This window comes from Saccoglossus kowalevskii, chromosome 3 (assembly GCF_978046115.1).
Source record: "Saccoglossus kowalevskii chromosome 3, keSacKowa6.1, whole genome shotgun sequence".
Taxonomy (NCBI): Eukaryota; Metazoa; Hemichordata; class Enteropneusta; family Harrimaniidae; genus Saccoglossus; species Saccoglossus kowalevskii.
In genome coordinates, this window is record NC_140643.1 from 8,028,526 (window position 1) to 8,052,065 (window position 23,540).

General features: G+C 33.2%; 1 protein-coding gene across 1 annotated transcript; it reads left to right on the plus strand.

Moving 5' to 3' along the window:
- The first annotated feature begins 4,750 nt into the window (after positions 1-4,750).
- LOC100374554 (sodium- and chloride-dependent GABA transporter 1-like) lies at positions 4,751-22,116 on the plus strand. Its single transcript, XM_002741509.4, has 12 exons — positions 4,751-4,841; positions 12,817-12,948; positions 14,103-14,367; positions 15,107-15,239; positions 15,820-15,954; positions 16,053-16,156; positions 16,385-16,509; positions 17,714-17,826; positions 18,717-18,848; positions 18,977-19,180; positions 19,882-20,052; positions 21,436-22,116. The coding sequence occupies exons 1-12, from the start codon at positions 4,766-4,768 to the stop codon at positions 21,565-21,567; spliced, it is 1,722 nt and encodes a 573-aa protein (XP_002741555.2). The 5' UTR covers positions 4,751-4,765; the 3' UTR covers positions 21,568-22,116.
- Positions 22,117-23,540: the final 1,424 nt, after the last annotated feature.

A 23,540-nucleotide genomic window follows, 5' to 3' on the forward strand; every position in this document is an offset into this window, starting at 1 on the left:
CATGGATACACCGTATCACGAGTGAAAATACAGCATGAATACACCGTATCACAAGTGAAAATACAGCATGGATACACCGTATAACGAGTGAAAATACAGCATGGATACACCGTATCATGAGTAAAAATACAGCATGGATACACCGTATCATGAGTAAAAATACAGCATGGATACACCGTATCACGAGTGAAAATACAGCATGGATACACCGTATCATGAGTAAAAATACGGCATGGATACACCATATCATGAGTAAAAATACAGCATGGATACACCGTATCATGAGTAAAAATACAGCATGGATACACCGTATCATGAGTAAAAATACAGCATGGATACACCGTATCATGAGTAAAAATACAGCATGGATACATCGTATCATGAGTAAAAATACAGCATGGATACACCGTATCATGAGTGAAAATACAGCATGGATACACCGTATCACGAGTGAAAATACAGCATGGATACACCGTATCATGAGTGAAAATACAGCATGGATACACCGTATCACGAGTGAAAATACAGCATGAATACACCGTATCACAAGTGAAAATACAGCATGGATACACCGTATCACGAGTGAAAATACAGCATGGATACACCGTATCATGAGTAAAAATACAGCATGGATATACCGTATCATAAGTAAAAATACAGCATGGATACACCGTATCATGAGTAAAAATACATGATGGATACACCGTATCATGAGTAAAAATACATCATGGATACACCGTATCATGCGTGAAAATACAGCATGGATACACCGTATTATGAGTAAAAATACATCATGGATACACCGTATCATGAGTAAAAATACATTATGGATACACCGTATCACGAGTAAAAATACAGCATGGATACACCGTATCATGAGTGAAAATACAGCATGGATACACCGTATCACGAGTAAAAATACAGCATGGATACACCGTATCACGAGTAAAAATACAGCATGGATACACCATATTACGAGTGAAAATACAGCATGGATACACGGTATCATGAGTAAAAATACAGCATGGATACACCGTATCATGAGTGAAATATGACGAGTAAATATACATCATGGATACACCGTATCATAAGTAAAAATACAGCATGGATACACCGTATCATGAGTAAAAATACAGCATGGATACACCGTATCATGAGTGAAAATACAGCATGGATACACCATATCATGAGTAAAAATACATCATGGATACACCGTATCATGAGTAAAAATACAGCATTGATACAGCGTATCATGAGTAAATATACAGCATGGATACACCATATCATGAGTAAAAATACAGCATTGATACACCGTATCATGAGTAAAAATACAGCATGGATATACCGTATCATGAGTAAAAATACAGCAACGATACACCGTATCACGAGTAAAAATACAGCATGGATACACCGTATCATGAGTAAAAATACGGCATGGATACACCGTATCATGTGTAAAAATACAGCATGGATACACCGTATCATGAGTAAAAATACAGCATGGATACACCGTATCATGAGTAAAAATACAGCATGGATACACCGTATCATGAGTGAAAATACAGCATGAATACACCGTATCACAAGTGAAAATACAGCATGGATACACCGTATCACGAGTGAAAATACAGCATGGATACACCGTATCATGAGTAAAAATACAGCATGGATACACCGTATCATGAGTAAAAATACAGCATGGATACACCGTATCACGAGTGAAAATACAGCATGGATACACCGTATCATGAGTAAAAATACAGCATGGATACATCATATCATGAGTAAAAATACAGCATGGATACACCGTATCATGAGTAAAAATACAGCATGGATACACCGTATCATGAGTAAAAATACAGCATGGATACACCGTATCATGAGTAAAAATACGGCATGGATACACCATATCATGAGTAAAAATACAGCATGGATACACCGTATCATGAGTAAAAATACAGCATGGATACACCGTATCATGAGTAAAAATACAGCATGGATACACCGTATCATGAGTAAAAATACAGCATGGATACACCGTATCATGAGTAAAAATACAGCATGGATACACCGTATCATGAGTGAAAATACAGCATGGATACACCGTATCACGAGTGAAAATACAGCATGGATACACCGTATCATGAGTGAAAATACAGCATGGATACACCGTATCACGAGTGAAAATACAGCATGAATACACCGTATCACAAGTGAAAATACAGCATGGATACACCGTATCACGAGTGAAAATACAGCATGGATACACCGTATCATGAGTAAAAATACAGCATGGATATACCGTATCATAAGTAAAAATACAGCATGGATACACCGTATCATGAGTAAAAATACAGCATGGATACACCGTATCATGAGTAAAAATACAGCATGGATACACCGTATCATGAGTAAAAATACAGCATGGATATACCGTATCATAAGTAATAATACAGCATGGATGCACTGTATCACGAGTGAAAATACAGCATGGATACACCATATCATGAGCAAATATACATCATGGATACACCGTATCATGAGTAAAAATACAGCATGGATACACCGTATCATAAGTAAAAATACAGCATGGATGCACCGTATCACGAGTGAAAATACAGCATGGATACACCGTATCGTGAGTAAAAATACATCATGGATACACCGTATCATGAGTAAAAATACATCATGGATACACCGTATCATGAGTAAAAATACAGCATGGATACACCGTATCATGAGTAAAAATACATCATTGATACACCGTATCATGAGTAAAAATACAGCATGGATACACCATATCATGAGTAAAAATACAGCATGGATACTCCGTATCATGAGTAAAAATACAGCATGGATACACCGTATCATGAGTAAAAATACAGCATGGATGCACCGTATCATGAGTAAAAATACAGCATGGATACACCGTATCATGAGTAAAAATACAGCATGGATACACCGTATCATGAGTAAAAATACAGCATAGATAGTGAAAATAACTTTAAACCCACAAACGCGATGGCAATGCCACTATTATCCGTATGTTGATAGACGTAATGAACATCATTGGGAAATTTGTAACCACGCTTTTTAAAATTAGTGTTTAAGTGCGCGCAATGGCAATGACGTATTTTAAATTTTGTTTATTGATTGGCTAACCCGGCGTTTCATTCTTTTCATATGCAAACATTTGCAAACGCAGTTTTTGCTTTTGCCACAGATGTTGTGTGATATTCATTGTAAAGTATTTTAATCGCATCCGTGAAGACATACCATGGAATACTGCACTAACACTATGTTTCTTTGCTTATTTTCATATCGACGCTTGTATTTTCACCACTGCAGTACAGTCAACTGCAGCACATATTTAATAACGATAATTATTGCATTATTGAACACGTTACAGTTACTTCCAATTATTCGTGTTTATCATACACGCCATCAAATTCCATTTCTTTTCTTTTTTTATAATCTTTGAATATTGCCCAATTCAAAATCTCGTTATCGTATCAGATAATCTTGATATCGTTTGATGAGTGTTATATAATTTCTATAGTTGTATTTGTGTAATCTAGTTATGTTACGGATATGAGATCAAAGTACCAATAGCGCAAATTAACAACAAATTAAGTTATGTGTATTCATAATTTTATTGGTCGAGCCACCCCTAATCACGACAGCTGCTATTGTCTTTACTATGTCGTGATGTCAATTTGCTCTGGCAATCAATTATTAAGTATTATTATTATAACCTCGTGTGTGATGACGTATGTATTTGTGTACTACTAAAATTTACTTGTAATCTGTTTTGCATTCAATGGTCGTCGGGCTAATGATTTGACATTTATTGACCCAAGTGCACCTAAGCACATGACGCGAATATTCAGGTTAAGACTTTATGTTTAACATCTCATATTGTAATATATAGAACATAGAGATGCTGATAATGCCGAATGTTGGACAACGAATGATTTGTGGGCATTGTATAGAATATCATCTCATGTAGCTATGTTTGCTGCTATAGAATACCGTAATTTTGAGATCGTTCAAAACAAACTATGAAGTTGTTTGGCCTAGAGCGCAGATGCTGTCTGCTATAATGTTGATCAATATTTGACCTCTGATTACAATAGACCGATTTAATATTTTAATCTGAGATCGGGGTGTCGATGTTCAATTTGTTGTGAGATTAGGGGGGGGGTCGATTTTACAGTTACCTGTGAGACTGGGAGCGTCGATTTTCACCGTGTTGGTACAATGTTATATACAGTGTACGTATTCACGTGTATCTTCAATAACTGGATAGATATAAAGGCAAACATGTTTGAACTATTGATATTAATTGAGTCCAATTTCACATGACCACCCCTAGTACTACGTGAAATGTCCTGATTGCCAACCAATCACCACCCGCCTTAAACCTAGCATATATGATTGCTGACTGTGACAAATCTTACAGACTCAGTCAAATCACACTAACAACTACGTATAGTGAAATCTAACCCCTATTTATAGTTCATTTGATTTGGTGGATATTTGTTGTCTAGTAATACTTAGTAATATTTTAACCACTACTGCCAATATGAGCGAAGATTCGTCGACGCAAAAAGCAATGGAACTTGATAAAATGAGTAACGGATCGACTGAGATAATTGAGAACAACCAAGATGTCGAAGGTGACATTGAAGAAAGCCAAAAAGAAGACTTGAATGAGAATACATCTAATGAGAGAGGCGGGTGGGATAGTAAGGCTGATTTCATAATGGTTTGCATTGGATATGCTGTGGGTCTCGGCAACATCTGGAGGTTTCCATATATGGTATATAAAAATGGAGGAGGTAGGTGGTAAATTCTACATATATATACTTATATATACTTGCGTGGTGACCGGTGTACCAGTATTTAGATTGGTTTGTTGATGACATTGGTGCGATTACTTGCATTGTAGTGTATCTTACGTCATTAATACGAAACTCTTTCATCTGCAGACTTATGTAAATTATTAGTTATCATTCGCGAAAGATGACGAGGATCAAATGATCCGTGATTTCTGTAATTTACAATTCAACAGGGGCTTATTTACGGGCCATATATGTTGTATGACAAACAATGCCACATCGCTCTCGACATTCGAGGTCACGACCTCGGTCAATGTGACATGTTTATATTACAAGTGCACTTGGATAGGAACAGATAACATATCTAGTTGATTATACACAAGCTCGAATGACCCATAAAACTATGAAGTTGAACTTCGTACTGTGTAGGAGAGGGTGGCAGACGCGGGAAAATACAAAACAAGGAGTGAACCAAAATCAGGATAGGACGTACGTCTGAAATATGTTTACGTATATCGCTGAGTAGAGTAAGCGTTCTGTGAAGTACTATGTTAGATTGTGATGTGTGTTCTATTAAATGGATTACACCCTTTCACAATAGATACTTACTAGACGTATCACGAGCAGTTGAATCACAGCCGTGGCACACACAAACAAAATAAAAATGTGCAAATGATGTTCCGGGCAGGTCTCACGAATCTGAGAAGTGAATTCCCATATATATTACATCCAACATTACAAGGACAAATTGGACTATAGAAAACGAAAGTCTCACCAATCTCGTGCCTCAGTACTAACTAAAGTTATACAAAGTTGATTGTATTCTGAGCATTTTTTGACTGACTCGTACATTTTTATGTGTGTGCATTTGTTAAAATTAGTCTTCCCTAAGTAATTGTTATTTAATAATTATTATTATTTGATAGTTAACTAATATTAATGCTTAGTGCAAACAAAGCAAAGAAGACAAGAATAATACATCCCCATTAAAATGAATGAACCGACAGCTTTGAAACAAAACAAATACGCAAGAGGCGCACAAAGATTTGGTCGAATCATAATAAACTGATGGATTTGAGAGTGTCATTGATCCAAGAGAGTCTTATGTTTACCACTTTTTATATGTTAACAAATGTAAATAAATTATGATAATTTAACATAAGTTTATTTTCGGATTTTCTAATCGGCAATTGTATTTTGGTGCCAGTGAAATACGCACTAATACTTACTTACTTAATACATACAGATATGTACATGACACATCACACGAATGCACTAACAGTGTAATCGTGGTATCGATGGTGCCTGTACTAGTAGCTATATGTGACGACGTTTACTATGCCACGATATGGAATAATTGTATTGGTTGATGTACGTCTTCTATGCACTGTATACATTTCAACGTGTGGAAAGATTATAAAATTGGAACGCCAATGTGTATCTCGAATGATGATTTAACGTCTACAGTGAGAGCGATGTATGGTTTTGTGAATGTATCTACCAGATGGATGGCAAAGAGTAGAAATATTATTTGTTCGTCAATTAAAAAAAAATATATCGCGATTATGAATATATAGGTAATTTATATAGACTAGAAGTATTGATATTATAATCTCGTATACACAGACTGCATCAATACAAATCGTTTGCCCGCGAAAAGTATAATACTGCTATTAAAAATGTCTTAATAAATAATGGTGAACAGTCTTGGTCACGTGACTAACACACCGGTATTGGTATACATGATAAAGATATTTAGTAATGTAACTGTCAAAGTTCAAGTGAATGTCACATGACCAATATCAAACACGCGTAAACTGAAAGGTCAACAATACTGACATTGGGGTAACAAATTCTGTTTTACTTTGTGTACCTTCTTGAAGTTTATGATCAATTATTGGGCTGTAAACATCGAGTACAAACGTTTTCGGACAGGAAACCATAACCAATAAAGATATATATTGTTTGTTCAGTTTAGTAGGGCAATTGTCTTTTCATTTTATAACTTCGCATGTTGTTGTGGAGAACATTATTCAATAAACTTCATTCAATTTGGTTTCTTTCGTAAATCTGCCCTAGTTATTTGGCATGTTCTGAGCCGATGCTGTATTAAACTATTGATTATAACATTATACTAGCGTTATCACTGATAAACAAATAGTTTTTATACGGTATTTCATTTAAGGTGATGCCAGATTATATATATCAAGTTCATCAATTCATTATTATGGGTTTATGCTATAAAAATACTGAAAATAAAAAAAATCACGGAACAATTTTTCGAATAATTCATACATTATATCTAATACGAATTTGTTCAGTTTCCAGTGTATTAACTACTTTTCATTACATATAGCGGAATGTTTTATCCCATAATGCATTGCATATGTGTGCATCAATTACATGTTTGTCAGTAAGATTGCAATTCGACTCGAAATTTGAAACAAATCTAACATGTTTTCAGCAACTCACAAAACACGCAAGATTGCGTTGTTTACGTTGTTCCGTCAGTAAGGGCCTTGTTCAGTAGTCCCAGTATACAGCGAGATTAGATGGTTTTACATCGAGGACACACCACTGCAACTACCCACAACTCCAGTTTATACACTGTCAAAGAAAATGAATCTTTTGCACAATAACATAATATTGATCTAATGAACATGCGACAACAAAAACACGAACGGTGATCTTTCAAAATATTATATTTAATATGATACCAGAAACCGGCAATGGATTTTACAGTTCAGTATGAAAACTGTCGGTTTTTGATTAGCAAACCAACACATCTAGTATGTACTCAGCGAGGTCACTTTTACAATTGTGTAAGTAACAGTGTGCTGCTTTGGTATTTAGCTGTGTGACTAAAATGACGATATCATTTTGTATTTGCTTTCTAAAAACAGAAAACTTGTTTCACACTTTTATTAGTTCGTTGTATAAACTAGTCGGTTTTTTATTTACAATGTTCTTTATGGGCTGTATAAAATACAAATGAACATGTCCAACTTTATGACATCATTTAAATATTATAGATTTTACGACGTATTTAGTTCGAGATGTGTGATGCATTTTTATAGCAGCCTGGGCCACTATGACTATTGAATGAGTGGTCTCCACTGGAGAAGAAACAATCAACCAATATTTTCAAATTATAATTTAACATAAACATAGTACCGGTCACCGACCATCTTGACCCGGTATATTATAATCAGTTGTACCCACTAAATATATATTTATACATTGACTATATTTATTATAATCAGTTGTACCCACTAAATATATATTTATACATTGACTATATTTATTATAATCAGTTGCACCCACTAAATATATATTTATACATTGACTATATTTATTATAATCAGTTGTATCCACTAAATATATATTTATACATTGACTATATTTATTATAATCAGTTGTACCCACTAAATATATATTTATACATTGACTATATTTATTATAATCAGTTGTACCCACTAAATATATATTTATACATTGACTATATTTATTATAATCAGTTGTACCCACTAATATATATTTATACATTGACTATATTTATTATAATCAGTTGTACCCACTAAATATATATTTATACATTGACTATATTTATTATAATCAGTTGCACCCACTAAATATATATTTATACATTGACTATATTTATTATAATCAGTTGTACCCACTAAATATATATTTATACATTGACTATATTTATTATAATCAGTTGCATCCACTAAATATATATTTATACATTGACTATATTTATTATAATCAGTTGTACCACTAAATATATATTTATACATTGACTATATTTATTATAATCAGTTGTACCCACTAAATATATATTTATACATTGACTATATTTATTATAATCAGTTGCATCCACTAAATATATATTTATACATTGACTATATTTATTATAATCAGTTGTACCCACTAAATAGATATTTATACATTGACTATATTTATTATAATCAGTTGTACCCACTAAATATATATTTATACATTGACTATATTTATTATAATCAGTTGTACCCACTAAATATATATTTATACATTGACTATATTTATTATAATCAGTTGTACCCACTAAATATATATTTATACATTGACTATATTTATTATAATCAGTTGTACCCACTAAATATATATTTATACATTGACTATATTTATTATAATCAGTTGTACCCACTAAATATATATTTATACATTGACTACATTTATTATAATCAGTTGTACCCACTAAATATATATTTATACATTGACTATATTTATTATAATCAGTTGTACCCACTAAATATATATTTATACATTGACTATATTTATTATAATCAGTTGTACCCACTAAATATATATATTTATACATTGACTATATTTATTATAATCAGTTGTACCCACTAAATATATATTTATACATTGACTATATTTATTATAATCAGTTGTACCCACTAAATATATATTTATACATTGACTATATTTATTATAATCAGTTGTACCCACTAAATATATATTTATACATTGACTATATTTATTATAATCAGTTGTATCCACTAAATATATATTTATACATTGACTATATTTATTATAATCAGTTGTACCCACTAAATATATATTTATACATTGACTATATTTATTATAATCAGTTGTACCCACTAAATATATATTTATACATTGACTATATTTATTATAATCAGTTGTATCCACTAAATATATATTTATACATTGACTATATTTATTATAATCAGTTGTACCCACTAAATATATATTTATACATTGACTATATTTATTATAATCAGTTGTACCCACTAAATATATATTTATACATTGACTATATTTATTATAATCAGTTGTATCCACTAAATATATATTTATACATTGACTATATTTATTATAATCAGTTGTATCCACTAAATATATATTTATACATTGACTATATTTATTATGATCAGTTGTACCCACTAAATATATATTTATACATTGACTATATTTATTATAATCAGTTGCACCCACTAAATATATATTTATACATTGACTATATTTATTATAATCAGTTGTACCCACTAAATATATATTTATACATTGACTATATTTATTATAATCAGTTGTACCCACTAAATATATATTTATACATTGACTATATTTATTATAATCAGTTGCACCCACTAAATATATATTTATACATTGACTATATTTATTATAATCAGTTGTACCCACTAAATATATATTTATACATTGACTATATTTATTATAATCAGTTGCACCCACTAAATATATATTTATACATTGACTATATTTATTATAATCAGTTGTACCCACTAAATATATATTTATACATTGACTATATTTATTATAATCAGTTGTACCCACTAAATATATATTTATACATTGACTATATTTATTATAATCAGTTGTATCCACTAAATATATATTTATACATTGACTATATTTATTATAATCAGTTGTACCCACTAAATATATATTTATACATTGACTATATTTATTATAATCAGTTGTACCCACTAAATATATATTTATACATTGACTATATTTATTATAATCAGTTGTATCCACTAAATATATATTTATACATTGACTATATTTATTATAATCAGTTGTATCCACTAAATATATATTTATACATTGACTATATTTATTATGATCAGTTGTACCCACTAAATATATATTTATACATTGACTATATTTATTATAATCAGTTGCACCCACTAAATATATATTTATACATTGACTATATTTATTATAATCAGTTGTACCCACTAAATATATATTTATACATTGACTATATTTATTATAATCAGTTGTACCCACTAAATATATATTTATACATTGACTATATTTATTATAATCAGTTGCACCCACTAAATATATATTTATACATTGACTATATTTATTATAATCAGTTGTACCCACTAAATATATATTTATACATTGACTATATTTATTATAATCAGTTGCACCCACTAAATATATATTTATACATTGACTATATTTATTATAATCAGTTGTACCCACTAAATATATATTTATACATTGACTATATTTATTATAATCAGTTGTATCCACTAAATATATATTTATACATTGACTATATTTATTATAATCAGTTGTACCCACTAAATATATATTTATACATTGACTATATTTATTATAATCAGTTGTACCCACTAAATATATATTTATACATTGACTATATTTATTATAATCAGTTGTACCCACTAAATATATATTTATACATTGACTATATTTATTATAATCAGTTGTATCCACTAAATATATATTTATACATTGACTATATTTATTATAATCAGTTGTACCCACTAAATATATATTTATACATTGACTATATTTATTATAATCAGTTGTACCCACTAAATATATATTTATACATTGACTATATTTATTATAATCAGTTGTATCCACTAAATATATATTTATACATTGACTATATTTATTATAATCAGTTGTACCCACTAAATATATATTTATTATAAAACAAACATAGACAGCATGTGTACAATATCTAGAACAATTTAGTTCAAGGCTAGAATTTGTTGTTGTCATGGCAACTAATCAATAATGTTATGGTGATGTGGTACTGTGCCACCATTTTTCATTTTGTTTTTGGGCCATATAGACATAATTTCCCATTGGATATAGATGTTTTGGAAAAGATATGGAACTAAGTATGACTGTATGTTTTGTGCAAGGCGACATAAGTTGAACCATATCACAATTATCACAATTACGACGCGAAAACTTGTTGACGTCGTTTCTGTCAGAGTGACTACATATACAATCTAATAAAGTACTAACATATATGAGATCGGAGCTTTCCAACGTGGACCAAATTATTCAGATTGTCAGAACAGAAAAGTGTACAAATACATATGGCTTTAAACATCAACCTCTTATTCGATATTCAAATGGGCAAAAACTTGGGGATTTGGTGAAATTTGTATAATTTCGTCATGAATTTTTGTGTGGAAACCAAGATATTCCTTATATAGATTTACTAAGCCATTTTGACAACAATCTTGAATATGAAAAAATCCCCAAACTTGTCATCTTGCAGATTATCAGCAGAAATATGAGATACAAAAATCTTCGAAAAAAACATTTAGTAGACCATCATTTTAAATTAAGGGTTTGGAAACGGGACGAATATGAAGTTATGTTTGTTTTACGAGTAATACGGTCGCCATCTTCGATTAATGCAAAATTATGAAATTCAACAGTACCATAGTCGTTTAAAAAGATTAAAAGATGTAAAAACATGGTCACCATGCATTTTGCCTGTGTGTTTCTGTGGCGGCTACTTGACTTTATGTGAATTAGTAAAATTGTCAAATGATGCAAAATTTGCACTCATCGGAATTATGAATGGAATATATTGGTGAACCCATCTTGGCATAAACATCTAATTCTACACTTGGTTTTAATTTGGGGAAGTAGAAACCTGGTGTCATACATCAATACAATAACTGACTAATAAACTGAAATGTCATTCATACCTAGTTGCCTGGATACAAACTGTAGCAAAACATGTATAGACAATGTGAGAAATATGTGATTATATTTCGTAAACTTTGACCCATATTACGAATATTTAACGCATTTCATGCACCATCTAATAATAATGCTTGAACTCAATAACATACTCTGTAAGCGAATATACATGACTATACGTCAGACAGTGACAACAATAACATTCAGCTGCAGTGTTCTGGGAATTTGCTCACACTTGTCGGTTATTTGTTTTTTAGAGCTCCCTCAAACACATGGGATGAAACCACCGTCATTATTTCCCTGGGGTCTCGGTCATGAGGAGTCCCCAATTCAAGCGATAATCAATGCATGTTATAAATATATGCAAAGTTGGTGTAATGAAATAATAACATATTTACTTGGTCTGATTACGACTCGTGTACAATTATTTCTCATTGTTTTTATTTTATTGAAGGAGCTTTTCTTATCCCATATTTCTTGTGTCTCGTGTTTTTGGGAATCCCTATGTTCTATCTGGAGATTGGTCTTGGACAGTATCTACAATTGGGCGGTATAAGCGTTTGGCAAATCGTACCTTGCTTCAAAGGTAGGTTCATGATATCTACTCGTATGTGTATGTGTATAGCCAAAACTTCAATAGAGGAATATAACAAAGAATAAATAAGAATCATAATTGATAAGAGTACATTTGTACATGTATTCATTTTGGCAGGTGTATTTACACATTGATTGAAATGTTCTATATGTATTGACTGTGTTATCCAACCAATAACGCCAAAACTCGCTTATAGCCATTTGAAGATGCAATGCGTACAAATACTTTGTTTCATTTTTAAATTGATGTTCCATACTGTAGACCATACGGGAATGAGATTTATCATAAACTAAAAATGTTTTATTTACATAACAGATCACCAGTATCACTAGAAAAACAAGTTTTACATTCATTTGGTTTGATTTTACGCCATTTTTTCTGAATCGTTTAGCCGCAATTTACGAACTATGCGTGATCCTTACACGAGTGAAATGGACATCATGTACATTTCTTATGCAAATAACGGTGATCGTCGTGCTGCCGTTGAATGTTGTGTAAACAAACAATATAATTGATATTCACTGTATTCGTCGTATATGTCTAACAGAACAGAATGCGCGTGACGACAACCCCATTTAGACAAACTGCTTAAACTTGACCACATATTTTAAATTCCTAAACAAATATATATTTACATGGTATGTGGGGTCTTGTACTTGTAATAATTAGATTAATTTGCTAAATAATCTCGTCTGTGTTTTAGGGAATTTCCTAGCTTCTGAAATGGCAAAATTTTTATAACGTTTGTTTGCAGTATGTTTGACCTTCTTTCTAAAAGACGTATATTAGTATAGGATAATCTAATAGCATAAAACACTTTAAAGACTTTCCATTTTCGAAATTGTGAAATTCATCATTATTTTCGGACTGATGTTGACAGGTGAATTCAAAAATATATCAAGACAATTTCAAAAGTATTTTTGCATTATTATGACTAAAATCACGAAATTACAAAATATGTAGGATGCTCAACAACTTGTGTATGAGCAATAGCTTTAATAAATATTCTTCAATAAAAACGAAAGAATTTCACAATGTCGACAACGAAAAGTCTTTGTCGTAGTGTTAAACTGTGATTTGAATTATATTTCTTTGTTTAATTTAACAGGAACTCTGATAACCTTGTATGTTTTGTTTTATTTCAGGGGTTGGCTACGCGTCGGCGTCAGTCGCTTGTATAATGAATGTTTATTACATTGTTATCATCGCATGGATACTTGTCTATTTATTTTTCTCATTCTTCCCTACGTTACCGTGGACTGTATGTGACGCCTACTGGAATGATATTTACTGTTACGACTACACATACCATAATACCACCAACAATGCAACACAATTCTGTACCGGAGAATACAACAATATTACAATCAATATGACTGACTCAGAATCGCCGTCGGAACAGTTTTGGAAGTATGTTTTAAATATATACATTGTAGAAACAAAAATATGAAAAAAAATCGGACTCTTTGTGCGACAAGCGCAATAACAATCAGTCAACATGCTGTGACCATTGCATTTTTTAAATAAGTACACGGCGAATGGAATATATATTTTCAGGTTCAGGTTGACATTATGTCATTTCGTTTAATGAAGAAGTTACGTTAAATTTACACATAATGTCACATCATCCAAACATAGTTGCCAGACTGACGAGTCATGTGTGACCGCAATCATTTTCTAATCACATTATGTTGAAATATTACATGTGAACATGTAAATGACTCTGAAGATCACAAATAACAATTACAATAAAAAGGTCACATGATGCGAACCTAATCTATAATAATTGTTTTCACTGCCATTACGCTATTTAAGGTCGGAATCGTCCAGTCATCATGTAGTTTCACCATGTTGATCATATTAATCTGTGAAACGATTTAAATCTTTAACCAAATTCTAAATTACCACGCATAGTATTGAATTAGGAGTTCCACCTATAATATTTATTAGCAATCTGAAATGAAACGGAACTGAAATGAAATATAATTATGATTCTGACAAGTTGTGACCTAAAATTAAGTTATAATTGCGTTGAAAAGCTAACAATATTATAATTCTTATGGTTCAAGTGCATTCGACAACTACAAATACAAATCAACCAATGACATATTTATGACATGATAATAATATCATTTTACTTTGGCCCCAGTAACTTTGTGTTGCAGATGTCTGACGGAATACACGATATTGGATCCCTTGTATGGTATTTGGTGGTTGCTCTCACCGTTGCCTGGTTACTGACATATGCCTGTATTGTTAAAGGTGTCAAAACTACCGGAAAGGTGAGTTGATTCCGACAAGCGTGTAACAAAGTTTTGTGATGATATGCAGGCCAAACAGCTCAACATTTACGCTAAACATCAATTGCTGTCGCCATAGTTAGAAAGCTAAAGGTGCTTCTATTTTCTCGTCCGAGGCCATATAAGCAATTACATTAATATTCATTCTCAACGATTTGTAATTTATTTGATTGTAGGATTTGGTAAATTGATTGAAAATCATTAAAACCATAAATCTTAAAGCTTAACCGTATTTTTCAAATTGTATAAGTGTCTTTACTAGCTTAAATTCTACTTCAAGGTTAGGTGAGGACACAAATTGTCTTCTATATGAAAAAGGTGATTATGTATGCCATGAAACATGAATTATTGCAAATTATATAATTAATGTATTCATAGTCACTGTTTAGTATGTAAATATATGCGTTAATTTGTGAATAAATTCACAATGTCTACCAATCTGAGCTGTAGCATACGACCATGCTTATATCGGCTTATTAGTTACAAGAAAACAGTTCCAACGAAAGTACGGTAAATACGCTGACCTCCATGTATAATATTTGAATACTATTACTTTCTTCAGATTGTATGGTTCACTACTACATTCCCCTATGTTATAATAACTATTCTCTTGATTCGATCTGCGACATTACCTGGCGCCGATGAGGGCATTTATTATTACATTGTTCCAGATTGGGAAAAATTGTTGGATCCACAGGTGAGTAGTCGGAATGTGAGAATATCAACGTCAGCACTGTTGTAAGACTAGAGGAACTATCACCACATTCTTATCCTGTGCATTTGTTCTGTCTTCAGGTTTGGGTCGATGCGGCGTCACAGATTTTTTTCTCTCTCGGTGTTGGTATATCATCACTTATATCACTTGGGAGTTATAACAAGTACAGCAACAATATAGTAATGTAAGGCATCATACATAATATATATGAGTTTGTGTATATTGTAACCATGTCGTTAATATTTCATATAAGTTCATTAATTATCGATAACTCATAAATCTAAAATACGTATTTTTTGTTTGAGATCATGGTTTCCTCTCTTCCGAAGTAAAGAGTTCACTTCTAAATTGGCTAATTGCACGTTGATATGTAATCGTGATGTTGTATTTAGTGTAGTTGTGTTTATTACAGAGATTCACTCGTTGTATGTTTCGTAAATTGTGGTACCAGCTTTTACGCTGGTTTCATGGTCTTTGCCACTCTTGGATTTATGGCACATGAACAAAACGTGGAAGTGTCGGAAGTCGTCGATTCTGGTGAGTATTGATGTTTCACTCACGTATTGTGACATATAATCTCGCTAGCTGTGAACAGATCAATGTTCGTCATGTCGTTTTTGTATTGAGAAAAATTACAGCCAAAAAAAATAACTTAATATTTGAAGGAGTCAATTTATTCTTGTTCGTACTATATGTCAGGCACAAGTATCACAGGGGTAATCTTCTTCTCGGGTTCTCCACACTTGTCAGAGGGGAATCTCGTCTCGTCTCTCTATCTCGTCCCCTTGAGGTACGGGATCGGGAAAGTCACTTAAGCTTTACAGTCAAATAAGGCACACACAACGAAATACGTTTCAGCTCTCGTCTTAGTCGATCTTTTGGAGCACTCTATAAGACACAGCGCCCTGGGGAAAAGTGTCCCCAAGACTCTCGCAAGGCTGAACCAAGACTCGCCCAAGACTGGACTGCCTCAAGGCTCGCCCCTGGACTGGACTCTCGACTGCACTCTCTCTCTCTACTGCGTCTATCGTGGAGTACTCTTCAAGACCAACTCAAACTCTCTTTATTCATTTTCAAAACTCTAACCAATTACAAAGCAGTAAAAAGACTCTAGGGCGTAACCTTCAATCATAAAGTCAATCACACTAAGCACTGAATACGTCATATCTTTTGATTAATCGTTCACTACATTAATAACTATAAATATAAACTGTCAGAATGAGTAGTCTAAAAAGCGGCGGTTATCTGGTAATTAGTTCCAAATCACTGAGCCAAGTTCCGTTCAAAACTTCAAATAGGCCTACACGATGACAGACATAACACAGCAATTCGCTAATAATCAGCTAATTAAGTCGGTTAACAGATACGCAAAAACAAATTCATGACACAAGCACAATGCCATCTTCAATTTGTGACACGTATCACCTTTTCTAACCCATCATTCTACCAATGTGTGATTACGATGATTTACGAAATAGTTGCAACTCACATACAACATATTACACATGGTTGGTTCGAGAATTATTGAAATTTGACAGGAACTTTCATTGTTGCGCGATTCAAACGCACTAGCTGCACCTAATTTGTAAGAAATGTTTCGAGTTGCATTCGTTTAAATTACTCGGGTAGCGTCGACACATCAATGCTCAACACTTGGGATGTGTACTATCCAACGCTGAGTTAAAAAAGAAGTTCCATCTGAAAATAATGAGTTTATAACGTGTGATTTGCACCGGTACAGGTCCAGGATTAACGTTTATCACAGTACCAACAGCAATAGCAGAAATGCCAGGTGCCCAATTCTGGTCGATATTATTCTTTTTCATGTTGCTACTTCTTGGACTGGATAGTCAGGTACGTAAAAGTAAGGGTTTCCTCTGTGAACGCATTCATGCTTATCACATATCAGATACAAAAGAAATAATTTTCATATATGTATTATGAATGTGGAGACGTTTGTGGTGAATACACACATGGGCTATGAAGGTACAGGCTATCAACATATAAATAACACCCATATAATTGTTTTCTGAAATCACGCAGTGCATTGGGTGTATGAAAAGGGCTGTAGTTGACTTACTTGGGTTATTTGGCTAGGATGTTCGTGTTGTTTAATGGGTGCATGAGTTGAATTTGGGATGGGAGCTTGCCTGTTAAGGTACTTTCAGGAAAATTTATTGACATAAAAGTAGTAAGCTGTTACACGAGTCGATATATGCGCCTTGCATGTTTTATGTATACCAAAGTTGTACGTTCCCAGCAAGTCAGTGCGAAGTAAACCCTTTATGCATGGGAACGCTCTAGTAATAACTAACCATTTCTATTGTATTTGGTGGTTAACACTTGAATGAAAACCTTGAGATCACAGAGCCCTCGTGCGTTACTATACGACATGACTTCAAGTATTATTGTGTATTTTGATTTCAACCACAAGGTGCATAAGTTAGTCTCTCTCAGGCTGGTATTTTATCCAACATGAAATGACCTTAGTCCATTAGAAACTATGAATAGAACGTTCAACTTGTGTAAAGAAGGAACAGAAATTATCAATACAGTAAATGAAAACATGTTTTAGAATTTAAAATTCTAAAAATGTAAATCAACATATTATAACAGTATTCGATAAGACGATAGTATAAAAATCAATGTTAATAATTCTTATTAATTAATAGAATGTACTAGTATTGATAATAATTAATAAAATATTAGTATAAATGAATAAATAAACATTTCTTTCTTTGCAGTTCTGTGTGGTAGAAGGATTCTATACATGCCTTTGTGACGAGTACCCCAAGTATCTGAGAAAACATCGACCATTGTGTCTGGCCATACTGTGTGTTATTTACTTCTTTGTGGCGCTACCGTGTCTTACAAACGTACGTACATCATTCATCTCGTTCATCGATACTTATTGAGCAGGAAACCATATTGCACAAAATATTTGTATTTCAATCACATTTATTTGTTTTCACGTTGAGTTGTTCTGAACACTAATGTCTTTTAGGCTGGCATCTATTTCTTTGAGCTGCTTAATGTATATGGTGCCGGTGGCTACGTACTACTATGGGTGGCACTCTGGGAATGTATTACTATATGCTATGTCTATGGAATAAAGAAATTTATGCGTGGAATGCACCACATGCTGCAGAAAAAACCTTCGTATTTTTGGCCAATTTCCTGGTGTTTATCAATCCCCGTTATTCTTATAGTAAGTATCACTGACAGTATCACGCAATCATGTCCACTTTCAAGAGCAGTAATTGTTGGTTTATAAGATTATATTATGTTAGTGTGAGGTATGCGATGAAGATCATACGCCAATTGGGAAAAGTCACGTAATATGATCACAAATATCTAGAGAAAATACCTTAATTCAAATAATGCAAAGTAGTGAGTTTGTGAAACAACTGTCTCGTGTTCATCCTGCGACGTTGACTATAATTAATATAATCTTAACAATTTTATAATCTTTTAAATAGTGTTATGCAAATGTTCATTTGAAATCATTGATTATCACAGAATGATGTGCAGGCAATTAAATCGTATTTTAGAAAGATTATATATCTTATTTAATTATTTATTGAAGCTTATTTTACGAGGATAACCTGCTACATAGAGCCCCAATGCCCTCAATTAATATACAAATTTGTATGACAAAACAATTTACACTGTGAAAAAACCTGCAAGAATCAGTTCCAATATATCTTGCATTGTATTATTTTATTTGTGTATTTTTCCGTATTTGTGTACAGAACGTGTAGTGTTATTGCCATACCGTATCTGGAATCCGCTTGTATGACAGTCTGTGAATATAAAGCAACGAAGACGTATAACGTAATTGCAGTCGTGGATTCTTAATGCTGTATACACCATTGTTACAACTCACGCCTACATTGTTTTTGTCTCTAGTTAATTCAGCTATTCAGCTTCGTGTCATACAGTGGTGCCATGTACGGTGAGGACTACCACTACCCGGTATGGGGTGAAGTATTGGGATGGTTGATGGCGGTCTTCTCAATGCATTGGGTTGTGACCTATTTTATATACTCCATCATCGTCACACCCGGTAATATGAAACAGGTAAGCCTTTCAAATTGATCATCGGATCGTAAATCGGTCAGTAGTATGTAACATATTGTTAGGCCACACTGATTTAATTTTATGGATGACATCCTCTGAAGACCCCAAAACTAATGCGACGGAGAGGGCGAAAAAAAATCCTGCCAAAAAAAAATGCTGCTAAAACCACAGGACTACGGAGCTGTTATTTCGAATTGAACCACAGTGTATCAAAAAAAACAACAACAAGTCTTTATTTGTAGGAGGCACATGTTGATGTACACATTTCGTACTGTATTACTGTCACAGGTATCATCACCTTTGATTTTGAAAAGGCAAGAGGATAAGGCAGATGTTAGCTTTGCCAAAGGCATACACATCAACTCAATAATAAAGAAAAACTTACTGTGTTGTATTGAAAAACAATTAATTAAAAATGAACAATAAGTTTGTCAACAGCAACCTAGAAATTAACTTCTTTGACATTCAAACTACAGCTTTTAAAGTGACACTTCAGATGGACTAAGTGTAGACACAAATTCTCTAGAACTACTTCAACTATGTAACAAATTATAAGAGGCTCGATATTGAAAAAAAAACACCAACAGAGAGTCAACAAAAATTTGGATGCAGAAAATTATGTACATGTATCTTAATGAAAAATTTGTCATATGATCAAAATATTACTGACTGTGTGTGCAAGCAAATTATCCGAATCAGAAAATGAAAACAAAAATAATAAGAAACTTTTCTTCACCCTAAAAGGGGACTTCGGCCGAGGAGCTTCCGCTGCTTTCGTTGCAGTTTTGTCGACTTCAATGCGGACAAAGCAACCGAACTGACTTGTTACCTGACCGACTTTAGGCCACCATACACCTCCACTCCTCTCCCATTTCTCTCATCGTTGCGGAAGAAACGCAGGACAGCCACTCTGGACAATATGTCCTAAAAGTTGTCTGGGCGAAACTCGCTTGCCGCTACCGATCTCTCGTATAGCTGTGTAAACGTCACATCTCCCTGGCCAACGTCAATTGTGTACCACTCTACAACAATCCCTCCGTTTTACCTCTGAACTTTTATGTTCACGTATTTTGGTGGTGTGATTGCCATGTTGGATCATTTATAACAAAATTGGCATGGTTTGAGGCAATCCCCTTCATAGGTCTTCGCGCTTTACGTAATGAGCATCTATCTGTGCGGAGTTTGGTTTTGAGGTAGACACTTGCGACAATATGAGTCGGCAAGTTCCGGACAGAAAACCAATTTGTGGAGACTCGTCGTCGGAGATTTATTTATTTATTTTTTTTTTTTGAGAACAGGCGAAAACTAATGCGCGCGCGGGTGTCATCCATAAAATTAAGTCGGCGTGGCCTTATAAGTAATTATATGTTTGTATCTATACAGCGCTGGTACACAGCAACTCATCCACGTCCACATCTAGTAATCCATGGTCTTAATGGGAGCAAAGAAGACGTAGAAGGTAGCCTGCCGCCGACCAACGAAAATGTCGTGATCGACGAGTCTACTGATTTGTGAGCATGTGTACAAAATCATCCAAGACTGTGGCTGTAGAAAACAGAAAATAGAATAATAACATAGTACTTACATATACGAATAACAACAATATTCTTCGTTTATTTAATCAGATCGGCTGGATTTAATTGGCTGAATTGAATACCGAATTTATTGTGAATTTCAAATTCTGCTCAAATTCTTCCGGATCGCTCAATGCTCAACTTTAAATTGTTAAGGACTAATTTGTTTTTATGTATTTCGCTCATTGCCAAAATGTGCTTAGTCTGGTTTCCAAAAAGCCATCAAATGGCGCCATCGCGTTCGTATCGTCGATCTGAGATCGAGCAGCGCAATGTGACGCAGGAGAATCTAAGAAGACACGTGTGTATTTTTTGTTGTAGTCGTGGAAGTGTCTTGCCAACAATGTACTGAACAAATTAGTTATAAACATTGTGTAGACAAAGAATCACTCAGTCACATATATATTATTGGATATCTGAATTCAATTTATGTGTTATGTAAAAACATTTCACATCATAATTCAGCATTTATGATTTCAATCATCTTGGGTTGCTACCAATGTGTAAATATTATATTTTTATAGAACTTTATGAATTATCAGTTCTACCATGTCACATATGATGTATATTTTAATAATTCGATTTGAAAAATGATAAAAAAATTATTGGAAGAAAAGTATCAAAAGATTTTTTTATTTAAGTAAATTGTGAGTATTATTACAATGTCTAATGTGATTTTGACAATGTGGATGTGACATCTATTCGAAAGAAAACGCCCTCTAATATTCGAGGATGTTTTATATAGATCTCTTGTTTTTATCAACTGAGCAGTTATAATAATGAGCCATGGCATACACAATATATAAACTTTCTTAGGGTTAATTTATATTTTTTAAATATCTGATAAAGTTGATTATATGAGTTTAAGGATACACTCGATAGACTGTTGTTGAATGTTGACGAAATGTTTATTAGCGTTTATGAGCTCCTGTTAGATCTCGTTATTCCGACGTGACGTGGGAAGACGCACCGATATTTAAAGCGGGAGGGTCGTCACCTGCGCACGCGCGAAAATTGAGTCCTCAGCGACGATTACAACACCCCATAAAAACGCAAAGACTCATGGGTAGACGCTTGTTTGTAAACAATGAAACGCTATGGCCATCTGACGCATGCGCAGGTGACGACTCCTTCGATTTAACTATCCTGTGGGACGGGCGTAATGAATTGTTTCATGTCCCGTCTATAAATTTAATCGGTTGAAATATGTTTGTTTTTTTATTTTGACGGAAAAATATAATTTGAAAATAAATATACTTTACTTTATTTCAAAATAAGTATGCAGTGACTGTGTATTGGAAGATATAAACTTTACTGTCTTGGTGGTCACGTGAGTTAATCTAACATTTGACAGTGTTTACTACTCTCATATATATATATATATATCATGTGATGTATAATGTAACTAAGGTGTTTTCAAATACATTATTATTTTCATTTCGAGCTCAATTAATTAAAATATAAAGATAAATACATCTCCGCTAGCCAAGGTCTAAGTTTATTCGGCCAAGCCTCCAAACAGACTTTGGCAGAACAACCATCGCCCAATCAGATCTCACTGCTTAAGATACGCAATTTAGCCTGTGACCCCGCACGGTATCGTGTAGAGGCCTATAGGTCGAAGACACGAAACCGTGCGAGTCGGACGATAAGATAAATATAAATTAGGATTTTCGTGTCGACCGAATTACTTATAAATATATCCACATATATAGAAACACGGTGAGAGATAGTCAATGCCCCAATGTATTGTTATTGGTATATTTGTTTCGCTTACCGGTCGCTACTATGATGGCGATATAACTATATAACTGTCTCCGTCTACAGTGGATGGTTTGTATCACCCTGTCCTCGATAGACATCGATAATATTACAACACGTTATACAGGCCCGTAGTTTGGGGGGTTCGGGGGG

What these genes read in the sequence shown, in the direction of transcription:
- LOC100374554 (XM_002741509.4), top strand. Translation starts at nt 4,766, where the DNA reads ATGGTTTGCATTGGATATGCTGTGGGTCTCGGCAACATCTGGAGGTTT. An exon ending in CAATCCCCGTTATTCTTATA is followed by an intron (nt 19,181 to 19,881) that starts GTAAGTATCACT and finishes TTTTGTCTCTAG; the next exon opens with TTAATTCAGCTATTCAGCTT. An exon ending in CACCCGGTAATATGAAACAG is followed by an intron (nt 20,053 to 21,435) that starts GTAAGCCTTTCA and finishes GTATCTATACAG; the next exon opens with CGCTGGTACACAGCAACTCA.